We start from the raw sequence: 17,167 nt of genomic DNA, 5'->3' as shown, positions 1-17,167 counted from the left end.
TATCTGGCTCATGTGCACTTTACAGAACCTAGTACATCTTTAGAGACAAGTAGGGGGTTACCCTGGTGTACTAGTTCACACACGGCCACTGTCACAAACTCATCATACACTGGGCCCTCTGGGAGAACAGTCTTAGACTGAAGAGGCTACCCAGTATAAAGAATAAATAAATAACATTTTCTATAAGGTAAAACATAAGTGTAAGTGAAAATAATGATGTTTTCTGCTTCATTAAAACAATGATATAGTTTCTTACCAACATTCCTGAAAATGACCACAAAAAAATGGAATCTGCATCCAAAGTTTCTCTGGAAGACACTCTGGCATTTCTTTACTAACACATTCATCAAATGTCTGCAAATAAAAACACAAAAACAAAACATCAGGTATGGACAAGTAGATCATGATCAACAATTGAAAGTTACTCATGATCAAGTAAAACTGTTCATACTCATATAACATCTACTGTTTTAACTTCTTACATATTTGTATACTTACATAATATTGTATTGTTTTTGCGTTACCTATTTTAATCATATTTTCTAACAAATACAAATTTCAATTACTTATGTATTTGAACATGATATCATGATCTTCTTACTATAACAATTGCAATTTATGCATGGTTAAGTCAAACTGTTCACATACTTATCATGATCTTCTTACATAACAAAGTTACTCATGATCAAGTCAAACTGTTCACATACGTATCATGATCTTCTTACATAACAAAGTTACTCATGATCAAGTCAAACTGTTCACATACGTATCATGATCTTCTTACATAACAAAGTTACTCATGATCAAGTCAAACTGTTCACATACGTATCATGATCTTCTTACATAACAAAGTTACTCATGATCAAGTGAAACTGTTCACATACGTATCATGATCTTCTTACATAACAAAGTTACTCATGATCAAGTCAAACTGTTCACATACGTATCATGATCTTCTTACATAACAAAGTTACTCATGATCAAGTGAAACTGTTCATACGCATCATGATCTTCTTACAGTACATAACAATGTAAGTATTACTTATGATCAATATAAAGTCTTCAAATAAAACTTGATCATTTAAACAATTTGAGAATACTCATGAACAAGAAAAATTCTTCACATAGATCTTTTATTACATCAAATCTTAAAACAATACACTAGGAAAAGAATGTTAAAATATATGGAAAATGTGAACCTTTCACCTTTTTGGAAGTTTGAATTCACTTTATACTTTAACCATCCCAACCAGCAGCCCTCATTTACAGTATTTTATCTTTCCCATTAAAATGTATTGACTAGTTAATAAACGCTATAAATGAGTCCTTTTAGCTAAAAAGGCGGTTGTAGTAAAACTTAATGACGTAGTAAAAATGGTTAATACTATATTTAAATCATTGTATTTGGTACAAAACCAGTTAAAAACTCTATAAAGAAGTCAAATCAGGTTACATGGGGTCACATCCAGGGTAGCTAAAAAAAGGACCTGGAAATCATTCAACCATAGCCAATAACATGAAGATGTTCTTAAACCAGGGTCAAGGGAAAAATAATACAAGTGTTATTAACTTGTTTTTTTGTAACATGTACACAACACACAAAATGTATAATTATGGAGCTATAAAATTAGCTTCACGGTATAATCTATAATTTGATTGGCTTTCATTTTCTATACAATTTACCGTTTGCAAATGTAACTAACAAAAATGATCATTCTTTAATAAGAACCATACAGTATTCAGTGTTGGTCCAATGTACACTGTGAGTGAACAAGGTTTCTCAATGTACTGGTTCAAACAGCCCCCAGTTGCAGAGATGTTGTGGGAAAGGGCTATTTCTTTAAGGAGCCAACTGAATGTGCAGTTGTAGTTCATTGATCCAGTATCTTCATTCTTTATCATTTTTTTCTCTGAATTCCTGTTTTTCTGTTTATTTATTATAGAGTTTCGTTTGTAAATGAAATGTTGCAACAAAGAAATGCTAAAAATATACTAGTAAACATCATAAAGAACCTAATGTACAGTTACAGTTACAGTTAAATTGCTTAGTTTGTGATAATATTAATTTTCACATTTGTTCAGTTTGACTTTGGCATTTTTGTTCTCTTTGTTAAAGACTATGGATGTGAATTTCCAAATTAAAAGATGAATTGAATTGAACAGAAATCAATAAATAATAAAAGTAATCAACACAAATCAATAATACAAGTTTATGAGTAAGTTACTGCAATAAACAGTGTGTATATAATGTCAAAAACTAAAAACTACTAAATAAGTAAACATGCTTAAAACGTAAACAAAATATATAGTTATAAATTCTTAAATGTAGAATAATTTTGAAAAGGTTGTGTGTGTATGGATTTTTCAGCAGTCTAAAGCACTGTCTACACTATCAAACTTTATGTAACAAAGAAAATGTGATGTGCCCATATATGGACACGATGATGTCACCAGTAAAAAGAAATATGTCATCATATAACCCCAGACTGACTAAACTTTGGCATACATTTTGTTAAACATAAATGTAATAATTTTAATATTATGTAGTGCATTCACTTTTACTAGATGTCATAGACCCTTTAACTTTTGTGGTTTCTCGGTTAAAGACCAATTAATTATAGAATAATTGAGTAATAATGTACATCCAACAAATGCACATCAAATAGAAAGTATTGTAACGATCCTAATTAAGAAACACTACTTTTAAACTTGAATAATGTAAATCAATAACATACAATGTTAAATTGACTTTATTATATTATAAAAGCGGTGTGAATATTAATATAACTATTAAAAAATACAGTAGTTACATGTTCATTGTAAAGTCTCTGTAACTTGTGACTGAGCACAGCAAACTAATTTGCTGATTGGTAACCTAATCTGGGGGTATCAACCAGGGCAGGAAGCAATTCTTCCCCATGAGGTTCATAATGGCATCACATCATTATCATATGATTATATATATGCCTATACCTAGGTAAAGATATAGTATGGTAAGACTAATTTTCAGATTCACAATTCGAAACCTAAACTGGAAAAGAATCAATGTTTCTCACTAATGTTACAAGACTTTTTTGTAGGGTGTATAATAGATTACGAGTGAGTGGCCGAGTGGTTAATACGTAGCCTTAACATCATCAGCAAGGGTCGAGGCTCACTCGTTACATGGTTCTGGTGATAGAAAACCAAGCACAACATGTTCTTTTGTATTGGAGTCATTAAGCAACAGTGGTTAAGGAACCATGTCAACATTATTCTATTGTACTAACTACATTTTCTTTACTTCAATAATTATGGTTTTAGTTTGTTTCAATGTAGGAGTTTATGAGTAAGTTACTGCAATAAACAGTGTGTATGTAATGTCAAAAACTACTTGCTAAATAAGTAAACAGGCTTAAAACGTAAACAATATATAGTTATAAATTCATAAATGTAGAATAATTTTGAAAAGGTTGTGTGTGTATGGATTTTTCAGCAGTCTAAAGCGCTGTCTACACTATCAAACATTATGTAACAAAGAAAATGTGATGTGATGTAACTAGCATATTTAGGCACATCGCACTTATTTTTTCAAACAAGTTTGATACTGATAGTGTAGACATCAAGCTTAAAGTTTGTGCTGTGTGCTGTTGCATTGGTCTGAGTAGGCCTTAATATCAAACAAATACTACATAATATTATTCACTTTACACAAGTATCAAATCCATATTAAAATGATGTTCAACATTTACATATCTAGGGTAAACCAATCACCTTTAAATTAATACTTTCCTTTGGTAAGTTTTACCGTCATGCACTCTTTTATGTCGGGATTAAGTCTAAAAGCAATGATGTTAGATTAAAAAATATAAAGTACGTTCACACAAATTCCCAGGTAAGCATAAAGGTCATGACATAAATGTCAATACGCTTTTAAATCGTCAACAGGTTGATGTCTTGAATGATACCTTTTAGAGAAATCCTAGAGTAAAAGCTGTAGATCAAGCTATTAAGTCCAAATTTCCTGTTATTACTTTGCTTGATAGTGCTATACAATATTAAGAAGATGTTTGTTTTATCTAAAACATTTTCTGGTTGGAAAAATAGTGTAGTTTATTAGGTCTGATGTACAATGAATTCTAACTCCTGCTAAAATGTTGAACTTGATGGTGTATAACTAAATGAAAGTCAATATATAAAACTGAATATCATTGTTTACTGAACAATTGTTGGACTAAAACCTCTCTTCTTTCATTTCTAAGCCTAAGAATATTCTTAAGAAGATTGGATTTAACAACTCTCACCCACAAATCTTCTAAAGTATCCTTTTGCATGAATTCTGGATATGAGCGCCTTCTTTCTTCTTATACCCAATTGGTACTATAAAAGGCACAGGATTGGTCCAGGATTTAACTATGAAATCTTCCTCTTAGCTTATTCCTGGACACAAAAACTGACCTTAAAAATTATGGACCCTTTATCTGACTTACTGTAGAACCGCTTTAAATTTCTTGCAAGTTGTACACCATTCAGACTTTTCAGCTTTTACAAAATGACAAACATTATGAAGAATTCAAATGAAGAACTACTATACTAATACAACAGAAACAATTACCGTCTTACCATTTTATCGCCCTGCTTTGTACGCCTCATGTTTGGTCGATAATCATCTCCATACCGTAGAAAGTAGAAGTATGAGACAAGTCGTTCAAGAGGTTGTCGTATGAGGTTGATGTATATTGGTTGTTGAATGCTTCCAAACCTAAACAGATGAAAGAATAATCTTGTTAATGTTTAACATTACTGCAGTGCCTTCACACACAAACCAACCCCGGTGTTGGTAGTTTCGATCCATTCAAAGACCACTTTAATTAAAACAAGTTGAATTGATAGGCCGAGCAGGTACGATAGGGCATTGCAAAACGGCAGCCATAATATCGGCACAGGTTCAAGGCACCTATACTTCTGGTGGTAATTACAAGTTTTTCTAGGAAGGACTTAAAAATTGACATCCAGTTTACACTTGAAAGAACCCAGTTCATCTATTTACTACTAACTACAACATTTTTTTTTTCATATTAAGTACAGTATGTTCATCTTGTTCCAACATTACACAAACATCTGTGACCATGAATATCTTGGAGAATAATATATCAATCAATCAAAATGGACCAATTGTATGTCATAAATATTACATTTGGTATCAAGGATTCTATTTCTTTTTGTTTCCAATAGTAAGTATGCCCAGGTTTTGGTAGACATTTCTGAAAACAATTTATGAAGTGAATATACCTTTGAGATAATACCATCAATCAAAATGGAACATATTGTACTTCATAAATATAACATTACAGTATGTTTCATAGGGATTTCATATGGTATGAATGATTTATGACAACATTAAAATAATTGCCATCTAAACTAATACAATATATATGGGGTAAAACAAAACATGTATGATTGATATATTATTTAAAAAATAGATATTAAATTTTAGTTGTACTGTAATTGCAATATATCTTCTGTAGCTGAAAGATTTAATGCATATAGTTTCTACTAAAAATGTAAATGCTACAAAATTTTAATAAAAAAGTTTACAGTAATAAATAAAAACAATTACAAAGGATTTGGTAAAATTCTTGGTAAGTCAGGTTTGGACAACATCGATTTTTATTTCTAAGTAACTTTGTAAAATGGAAGATGATTGATTGAAAGTGCAGTGCATTCAGGAATATATTTGTCAGTGAGAGTTTAGTTCAGTTTCAGTTTATTAATAATTCAAATATCGGAGCACAATACAGAGATCAAGAATGCCTGATTTGATACAGGCAAACTAAGAAGAGATTACAGAAAATTAAATATTTGAAGAGGACAAGCAAAGCAGGCAAAATAAAAATACATTTTCAGAATGTTTGAAGTGGTGGAAAAAATGTTAAACTTTTAGAAAAATAATAATTGCTGGATCACGTACAATGGTTAGAGTTTTGTATTTCTGCAACTGAGACAACAAGCTGGATGTTGATGCAAATCAGGGTTGACTGCAATAAATATCAAGTCAGGGTATTATGTCTTTAATTATATACACCTAAACACATTACTCAATATTGTTGAAAAGGTAAAGGCCTAGAGGCTTTATGACTAAACACAACCAGTGAAAGAAACCTGAGACAAGTCGGTGAAGAATGATGCATACTGTATTTAGACATTACAGAAATCAACTCTAATAACTTGTAAAAGACTTCACATTTGATTATTTCAACCATAATGGTGCCTTATTATCGAGAGTCAGAATTAACGCCTACATTAACATGTTGCTGAAATGCTACGTAAACCTCGAGGCTAACTTTCACAGATACCCAACCTGTATTTTGTTGCCTGTCGCTTTGATGACTCATAATGCGAGGACAGCTTAGCTTAAATGTACATTAGGTTTGAGGCATAACTCACTTTATTAAAAGTAAGGAGGGTGTACAATAGAATGTCATTTTGTAAAGACCAAACCGACACACTGGAGATAGTGGCTTAAGGTAGAAATGATTCTTTGGATCCAGATATGACTTCAATCACTTCTCTCTTTCTGTCTTAGCTGGGTGGATCACTAAAGTTATTATAATCACTGTGCTGCCACCTTTGAATTGGCAGTATTATTTTAAAAACCAACACATTGAATTAGTACAGGTTTTTGAAATGTGATTTCTTTTGAAGTATAATCAATATTTTGTCAACTATGTTTTCTGTACTTATTTTTAATAATCAAATAATCACATTTATAAGCTTTTGAAAGTGATGAATTCCACTCTTGGATTTGAACCAGAACTCTAAAGAAGTTAAACACACAAATGTTTTACCATGTCAAACATTAATATTAAATACCATACCTTCTCGATTAAACGCTTGTACTAGTTTCATGTGTTATTATTTTACTCAGTTGGGAATACCAACACATTCCGAAGCTCAGTAAAACGGACTAATTAATCCAAATTACACAATTTAACAGCATTTAATAGAGCAGAAATCTCAAAGGATAATCATAATTTAAATATCAAATAGATCTAAACTACTTTTGTTTTACTTAGCCTCTTAGAAAAAGGTCAGCGTAAGGTAGCCACAAATTGCAACCAGTATTGAGCCTTGAGGAGAAGTGTGCAGGGAGATTCAAATCCTGCTTCTATCTAGGGTAAGTAGGAAACAACTTTAAACGGATCAGACAGCTGAGGTCTTGGATACAATATGGTATTGAAGGAAAAGATACATAGGCTTACAAGATTTCAAAAATTACACAAAAATACTACAGTAGGTTACGCTAAGCCCTCCTATTTCAAAATCATGGATCCGCCACATATGAGCCACAGATACTGTAGGAGGTAAAAAAGAATCAGAAAAACTTGGTTGGGCAGTTTAGTTGTTAGTTTCAGAAAAGATAGGAGTCAAACAGTGGTTTAACGCATGAAAAAGCTCCTGGTTAGCACTTCGAAGGAGCCCTTAATCGTTGGATAATTGTATAGGGGCTGCTTATGCACAGGGCCCCTGGGTTTAGCCAGTGAGCACTCATCATAGCTGTTACGCCACTGGAGTTTTAACTTGGTTGACTGAGAGTGGTGGCATAGCATGATAGTAAACAGCTAGAGAGAAGAAAGGTAGACTGCAATTGCTCTGTCTGATTCCCATCCAATGTAAGAGCTGCTATTAACAGTGAGTTGGTTATCACTACAACATTTTACAACCCTTCTACCTTGCAACTGTTTTTTTAACATAGGGCACCTGATGTTAATTGTATTGCAGAAGTCTCCATATTTTCAGCATGAACCTATATGTCCATGTTCTAAGCGTAGATATTGTACTATTGTTTTTAAAAAGAGGTTTAGACTGCAAGATTGATGTTATCCCTTGAGAGAATTTTTCAACCATTTCCATTAAAAAAACAATAAAGTTTAAAAGTGTAAAACTTTTACCAGACAACAGTGATAAATTTACATGTTTATAGTTTAATGTTTGCCAATGTCTGGTTAAAAACTGAATTTCATGTACATTGTACCAGCAATAATGAAGATAATTTTAGCAGCTAAAGATGAACAAATGCAAAAGACAGACATTCTAAGTACTATTTATTAACAAATTAAAACACCATAATTAGGTCAAATTATCGACACACCAAGAAAAGACCTATTTCTGAGTTTTCAACATTGTACAAACTATCAAAACACAATGTAGTGGTCTTTTTGCTTTCATGAAGTGCCAAGCCAACTCTCATGTCGAAAGCGCATTTTGTGCACACTAAAAACATGGAGTCAAATTAAAAAACTTTTTTTTTTCTGTTCAATACGGAAAGTTTGTATCATTTGAAATTAATTATAGCAAGTCAAAGTTATCAATTTGAGAATTATTTAAAAGCGTTAAATAAAGATATTTTCAAATAAATGTTTATAAGCCGTTAATCAGTAGAAGCAGGCCCAAGTCAACGTTTGCTGTAATTAAATTTTATTACTATTAGTTTGGAACATAAAATTGTGGTAACGAAATGTACACCAGTACTATATGATATTAATTACAACGTTGATATGAATAAATATCATGACATTGTCTGTCAAAATATAGTGCTTCTAATAGTTTCTGAAATCATACATGACATTGTCTGTCAAAATATAGAGCTAATAGTTTCTGAAATTATTCTCACAACACCTGCCTTGGCGCCAGATTTCTTTAAAGCATTTTATTCTTTGATTTCACATCTGTTTGAATTTTAAAAACAAAAATAAGTTGAATGTTAAGAGAGCCACATAAATACAAGAAATGAAAAAAAAGTATATTTTCCATTTTTAATGAGTTATTTATAGGATTAAAATAATGATTTTTTTTATAGCCTGTCTAAAACAGCATTGTGCTAGCCTACAGTATGTGGTCGACTCCATGGTCTCTATTATAGATTACATTAGGTTATACAGCAGCCCTTAATATTAAGCAGACACCTTGGAGACAAAACAATGTGTCATACTGTCTCTCGAACAGAAGTTTAGCAGTAGTGTTTATAAAACATTGCTTTTTATTTGAAAGAGTCCACTTTATAGACATTTGCCCTAAATAGTGGTGCCACAAAGGAGGGTGTTCTACTGTACACATCAAACAGATAAATCTATTGATATGACGAATTACCGTATATTTCGGTGTATAAGTCGCACTTTTGACACGCAAATTTGACCTCTAAATTAAGGGTGCGTCTTATACACCGAACATAAATGCCTCACCACACAGGCTATCGTCACCTCGTTTGCTAGGCCTGAGTAGGCTAGGCCTAGCTACAGTAACTAACTAACGTAACGGCAACCTGCTTCTGCCTAGTTTTCAAGGCATTTTAGCATGATGTTATACTAAATATGATGAAAAGATTTGTTCATTATGGCGATAAAATTTCATTTGTAAACGTTTACGTACGATTGGAATAGTATTTATTTATACAGTAGTTATACGCACGATCGCCGTACCCCCAGCGCAAGCCCTTCTTGGCGGCCACATGGTGTACGGTATTCGACTAGTATATTCTCCAGGTGATTATAGCATGGACCTAGCGTACACACTTCTCGGATACATAGATACTAATCGAATACGATTGTCCGTGAAAACGTCCGCCCTCTCGAAATGATCGAGCGAGGCTAGCCCACACGTACGTGTTACACACACGGTCATGCACTCGATGTTACGGCTGTTGAGGCTGGGCGCGGCCGAGCCTAGGTAAGAAAAAACCTAAATAAAGGACGCCGTTGCAGATATAACAAAATATATTATTACAATAATATTGATTACAATTTAAAAAAACATTGTTTTGATGAAATATAAGGTGCGTCTTATACACCGACGATATAAAAAATACCGATATTTTACTCTCAGTTAGGGGGTGCGTCTTATACACAGGTGCGACTTATACACCGAAATATACGGTATGTTATTTCCCCCAATGTTTATGTATGTGTTTCTCTAAAACTTGAGAAACAGAAAATTGTGTAACATGGCCAACATCGCCATGAGAAGATGTGCTACAAACGTTTATTTTATGAAAATATAGTCACATAAAAACTAGACAGCCATAACATTCTCTATCTAAAGGTATAGATGTATTACATTTTTATCAAAATAATTTCAGCGTGAATGAGTCGTGATTCTTTAATACTGAAACAACTCTGTGTGGAGAAAGCGTTGAGGTTATTTCAGTTCTTGTCTCGCTCAATATTTGATTAGAAATCTACGACTGGAATGATGACAATTTGTAAATTAGTCTAACAACCAAAATTGCATACATACTTTGCCAAATTAAAGAAAAATATTTCTATATCAAAAATTAAATTGGTATTTAGAAATATTTCTATCTTATATTATTTTTGGCCAACGGCATTTACCTGAATCAAAATCAATAGCAAGGATAATTCCTATCGATTTTATAACCATATGATAAATCAGAAAAATATCAACTTCCAAAACTTATAAAATCAATGAAATATATACGATATGTTATTATGATGAAGCAATGAGAAAATATGTAGTTCAATTTCGTTTCGGTTAAGACTAGATACATAAATAACGTTTATTTTAAATTTTCTATTATAGAATAAGGATTAAAGTTACGATGGTATGTTATCCGACCTTCATTGCAATATAGAATAGTAGAAGTCTCTACATTTGATATCAAATGGCAAAGTATAATATTGACTGAAAAGTAATAAGGTTAAATTTTGGAAACTTGTCTAAACACTAACAGTTGATTGTTTGTAATAATTTTGATTCACAAAACAGAATGAGACGATGTTTAAGACCTGTCTGGTCTTTATTTGAGATACTCTTGTCCTTCAAATGGGATGTAAAGGTGTTGATAACATAGAAGGGCATGAACAAATATTGTCAGTTCACGGTTCATCTCCTAAACCAAACATTTTCTGCTAAGATTACAGCCGAATGGGGTATTCTGTAATTCTCATAGTCACCAGGGTAAACCACTAAGTGTTAAATTATTAATGTCTAATTGAAAATAAATGAACTTTTTGATTGATTTTATAATTATTTTTTTAAAATAATTTACTTAAAAATAGTACTGTAGCCTAGGAAAGTTCAAAATCATATTTGATAAATGTAATATTAAACAGGAGGAAAATGATGAAAGCACATCTTTTTGAAATGGAAGCTAGAATCCAATTTTTATATCAATTCTTCTTGGTTCGGTTGTATGCACTTGTGAATGTAGATCTTTTGTAGATTATTAATATCAATCTCCAGTCCAGAAAATATTACTGAAAACTGGTCCAGTAATTTAAGTGCAGATTACTTTAAGTAACCGCAGTTGGTCCAACAAGAAAAACCATGTTGCAATTTTAGACATAAGAGGAACTTTAAACACAGTTAAACCTATCATGTTTTCTCTGTAAGCTAGTAACGTGTCTCAATGTTACAAAGAACTAATGACGGTAGTACATGGTAGTAGGGTGATCTAGGCTATTTTTTGTCTGATACAGGTAAGCTACAGTAGCCCAAACCCAAATTTACGAAAATCCTAAAATGTTTAATCATGGACTATAGCATCAATCTTAGTGATGACTTGTCTGGAAATGGACCTCTTATTTCTAGTCCTGTATTCACACTAATTTACAAATTTTTAGATATGATCATAATTCATCATTTATATTAAACTCATTTCTCGAGATGGTAAATTATAAATATTTATGCGTATAAATGGATAGTATCTGGCAATAGCCTCACCTAATTAACCTTCCAAGATAACCGTAATTTGATATATAAATATTTTGTGCATCTAGACCAAGTATCAATGAATATTTAACCTAAAGGAGTTATAGATTAGATGTTCCTGACCTAGCTCTTAATGATATGTTTTCACTTCCCCTATCCCCTTGTTGCATACTAAAGTGAGTGAGGCTATTCATGTTTATGCCGCAACATCCTCTAGAGTGCAATTGTCCTGTTACTTTTAAAGGGTATTCTATTTCAGACTTTGTGGGGAAAACTACTGTGTTAAATTATAATTAATTTAAATGCAATATTATTAATGGGATGAATGGGCACTGTAAATATTATACTTTTAATAGAATCTATTTTTTCAATTATATAGTGAATTTGCTATATGGTATTCGTATGGTGTATGGTTCAAAAGAACCCCCCTTTTCCCCTGAAGTGCACTTTTCAAACAGAGAACAGCGAAAATGCTAATAAATAGGCCTAACTCATGACAATTTTATGGCCAATTTTCCCAGCCAGCAGACAAATTACTTTTATTGACTATAGGTAGGCTTAAATTTAATATTTTCTTCAGTTTCTTAACTTGCACTTGCAAGCTACAGGATTGCCTTGCATACCATGTATTCTATATTACATATTTTTACAAAACTTTTTTCAGGGACTCTTCAAGAAACCTGGTCTTTTAATGGCTATCCGCCTGGAATAGCGGAGCTTTGATGCTATAATGCACATGCTACTTTTGCGCCAACAATTTTGAATTATCACATGGCTTTTGGTTTTTGTGAATGGCTGATTAGATTTGAGAATGTTCCGCTTCTCTGCTGCTAACATCATGCTAATAAAAATCTCATAAACAGCCTTAAACTTTTTACTTTCTATTACCTTGTAAAATCTATGAAACCGAGGTGACCATGGTAAAAGGCAGGCTTCCGTGCTGTCCAATTTGTTATGTTTACTACAAATCGCATCTGAAAAGAAAATGTACAGAAGTCAATAAATAAAATTAAATATAGATAACATATTTTGATAAAGAAATAAATATTTAAATAATATATTTAATATTCATTTATTATTAAAGGAGAGTAGTGCTGGCTCAATGTACAGAGTGGGAAATAAATTGTTACACAAGTCATATTTGCATATCTGTTTATTATAAGTTTGTTCACTCTCACATTTTTTCAAAGCTTTAACACTAACAGTTTAGTTTAAATTGTATTCAGCATAATATTGCTGGGTAGTTTATACTTTCTCGCTTTGCCTTTGAAATATACAAAAAAAAATATACATATTCTGTTTAGGCGCTGAATGACGTGAAAGTTATATGTTGCTTTAGGCGTAAAGTTGATACTAAAATGATGCCGACATCCACTTAATTTGATAAAAGAAAAAGCAAGGACAATTAATTAAGAGGTACTTTTATATTTCCTTTTTGCCCGACTAATGAAAGAGCTTCGGGCAGATACACTTTTTGAACCCATTTACCTTGAAGATGAAATCAAATTCATGTAGTATTTTTGATTTAATTCATATGTTCATTAAAAGTCATAAATAAACTGTAAAACACACAGAAGTGCCAAGAACTAGAAATAGATACTGTAATACATACATGACTCAATATTCCCTAATATTGAAATAAATCCATAGCCTAACTTATGTTTATTGAAATACAGAAAATTCCATTACATACAGGATGAAAAAAAAATGAACCACATAAATGTTGGTCAATGCATACGTCAACTGGAATCAGCCAATGATGGCCTAATTATGAGGGCAGTTTAAGCACAGGTAGAAATATTTAAAGCAACACAAAGTAATACACATCTATGCACTGCTGTTTTCCATGAGAAAAAAAATATTAGAGACTAAGAAAAGAGTGGTAATAAAATTACTAGATGTTTTAAACAACAGCCTTCAATATGAAATTCTGTAAATTTGCTATCATCCATTTTAGTAGTTTTTAATAAACTGATACAAAAATAGAAAAATGTCAGTTTAACTGGGCTGAACTACTGTACAGAGGTGTGGACGATGTGCATAGCAATATTTAAGTTTTCATTTTTGGTATTGTTCTAAGGTTTGAATTGAAGAATAACAAAAATTATAACAAACTTTTTTCTCAGAAAGTAAGGTGGACTCAATGTTGCAATATACCTTATTAACTGCAGCAACTTTTACTTTAAGTAGTTGACATTTCAATATGTAGCCATGACAAATAAAAAGCAGAAAAAGGTTTAAATTATGGAAAAAACATTAGATAATATTGAAATATCCACTTAAAGTATAAATTGATTCAATCCTGCATAAAAAACTAAATTTTGTATTATTTTTGACAAGTTTAATTTACTATGTCGGTATCCCACTAACAAAAATTGACAGAAAAGTCCGCAGTTAAATAATCTTAAGTGATGGTGTGAATCTTCTAATCATAACGACCTGAAGACCTAGTTTAGCGAAAATATGATTGTTGCGAAAACTGGCAGTAATGACTTAAATTTAAAGTTGAGATGAATTACATATTAAATCGCTCACTTAGTTCCACTTAATATGAAGTACAGGTATTTCCTTCAATTATTCATGGTGTAATAGATTGAATTGAAAAAATTTGTGCAGAAGAATTACCAGATCAGAAGGTTTGGAATCGGTAGCCTTCTTGTGGATAGAGTTGCTGCTTTAAGGTGTGCAAGTGTGATCACAAACCCAAAACTCAGTGTCACACCTTGAGAAAATGTGGAAAACCAGGGGCATGATGTTAGGCCGGGAGACTGCTCTAAATTGGAAGTGTTGGCATGTATTATTAGATCTACTGTAACTTGTGTAGATTTTCTTTTGAGAAGTGGGAGTTAAATAGCAGAATCATAATCCTTTTACATACACACCCTTTACATACATACAGTACATAAATATATAATGAAAATATCACCTATCAAATAAGAAGGAATGTAATGACAGTCAGTTCTATTATTTCTGTTAAAGTTTATATTGTATCAGCTGGATTCGGATATCATGTTCTGGATTGAGTATTGCGAAAAACCACTAGTAAAGTAAGGTGTGCGTGGTACTGTACATCATGTTATTTCCTAATAGAAGACAGTTTGCAGTACAAAACAACAACAGAAACGGCAGTATAACATCAGAAACGGTGATACCTGTAAAGATAGATTCAACCTTACCTACTTCTTTTTTCAAGGAAATGACATGTTTACCATGAACCTCACGCTAATACAAGGAACTATAGACTAACATTACAATATCAAAATGATTCTACTGCAGTTACTGCAGTAAAGTATAATTTATAAATTTCTCTTTATAAATATGTTTATGTAATTTATTTTGAGTATCATACACACTGTTTATTGCAGTGATGGCTATAAATTCTATATTGAAACTAGAATCATGTTACTGCAGTAAAAAAATGTATTAACTGCAGTAGAATAAATTTGACCTGATCCCACACTGTTCAAGGAATCAAGAATAAACTATTATATCTATAGATGTACTGTATATTAAAGCATCCTTACTGTACATCACATGCACCACATGTCGTACATATGAGATGTTGTATTACTGAATATCCTATGAGACTGGACAAATATTGTTGTATGTTGAGATACAGAACTGAAAATCTTATAGTTTATACTTATAGTGACAATTCTAAAACAGAATTTTAATAATTTTATAAATTATTTCTAGCCTTAGAGGATATTCTACAAAATCTTCGCTTTGGGGATATTTAAAAAATCCGGTCAATCTTCCATTAAAATTCAAGCATTATAAGGTCAAACACCGCAGTACAGATACACGTTGAATTTGATTGACCACAGGGCGTTCCCTTTTTTCGTTTAATACGACACACAGGAATTACAACATTCCACGCCATTTGAAATTTACGACCATGTTCATATTCATTTAGCTACTGTATTGAGTCATTGGCTGGATTTAAATAAGAAAAAATTTCACTTTGTAGTCATCGACGTAAATACTATGGGCCGTAAAGCTATCAGATGTTGCATCTAACGAGGGAAGATCGACATTGGACTGTAATTGCCTCTCTCAAACCTTCATTGTCGGTGATTTCAAATTCAAAGGTTAGCGGTATTTTAGTCATTTGGATTTAGAAAGACAATAAATAAACGACTGTTATATCACCATATACTACTACAGGCGATTAAAAAAAAACTAAAGTTATGTCTGCAGATAAAAATAGAGCTTTACTAACATAACCTTATCCGATAGAAGCTTTGTAATTCGCAAGCACATTAAAGAAGACTACGATTACAAAAGACAATACGCCGAAAGGAATATTACAAGCTTTATTGTCTTTCACAAAAGAAAATTGTCATTTGGTGTATAACTCTCTCAATTTAAAAGGAATTAGAATCTACAATGTAAAACGAAGCACATGGCATCACATACTTTTGCTGCAATAAAGAATGTACAATAATGATACTAGTGAAAACAAAATTAGTGAATGTTTTTAAAGAATGATAGTGTTGATTAGACGCCAATTTGAAATATTACTATTAGGTGTCCAAATACCATTCAAGCATTTTGAATATTCTATCAAGGTGGGTGGGAACACTATTTTTATTGACAATAGGTAAAACTTTTAATTGGATTTTGTTTTCACCATTTTAGTACATTGGTTACTGTGATATATATTTATAAATCAACAAAACAAAGGTGAGTATCCATCTTGGAAAAAAATATAGCAAATCCTTATACTGAAATAGCAATTTGGGTTTTTTTTAAATAAAGGAATGCTTAAGAAAAACTTGTAGTTAAAACACTGCTCGCCAAATGATGATTGATAACATAGATGAATACATGTTCATTTTCAATAGAACCAGAAACATGGTCAAAGATATGCTTTATATATCATCATTGCAATGCTTTTAATGTAGCGCAATTTCATTTGGAATTAACCAGCAAAGATAATACAGAAATAACTATATAATGTTAAGTTAATCCAGCGAGAAAAGGAGCATGAATAAATTAACTGAAACTGCAGTATATTTTAGTGTTTGTAACGTATAGGTCAAGAGTTTATAGAATTTAGTTCGACAGCACACTGAATAGTTCAGAAACAGGACTCTACAAAATGGCCGTCGTATCTATGTATTATTAAATATAATTTTTAATGTAAATTATTATGAAGAACCATATAAATAAGTAGTTCTGAAATAAAGAGCTTTTATAATAAAATTAACTTTATAGATGGTATAGATGGCAATAGAATTTAAAATTTCTTGATAAATCTATAACGGTTTTGCCAACAAGGATTGACATGTACATGCAATGCAAGCGATGTGGTGGTGCATGAGTCTGTTTCAAAAGGTGTTTCACGTAATACATTAATACTTCAGCACATAAATTCAACTATTATTATAGGTGTACCTTAATTCCTTTTCAATGGAAAAACATTGTTTACTGGTATATAATCTTCTGCGAAAAAAAA

General features: G+C 31.8%; 1 protein-coding gene across 2 annotated transcripts in view; it reads right to left on the bottom strand.

Moving 5' to 3' along the window:
• LOC144836906 (heparan sulfate 2-O-sulfotransferase 1-like) overlaps window positions 1-17,167 on the bottom strand; it is an 81,356-nt gene that overhangs the window by 9,964 nt on the left and 54,225 nt on the right. For both annotated transcript variants that reach the window (XM_078691830.1, XM_078691831.1), the window contains exons 3-5: window positions 12,595-12,680; window positions 4,603-4,741; window positions 257-354 (exon numbers count right to left, since the gene is read on the bottom strand). In XM_078691830.1, coding sequence (XP_078547956.1) covers window positions 257-354; window positions 4,603-4,741; window positions 12,595-12,680 — 323 coding nt within the window. The remainder of the gene's footprint in view (window positions 1-256; window positions 355-4,602; window positions 4,742-12,594; window positions 12,681-17,167) is intronic.

This window comes from Antedon bifida, chromosome 3 (assembly GCF_963402885.1).
Source record: "Antedon bifida chromosome 3, ecAntBifi1.1, whole genome shotgun sequence".
NCBI lineage: Eukaryota > Metazoa > Echinodermata > Crinoidea > Comatulida > Antedonidae > Antedon > Antedon bifida.
Note: the sequence above shows the minus strand (reverse complement) of the source record. Positions and strands in the feature narration are given on the sequence as shown.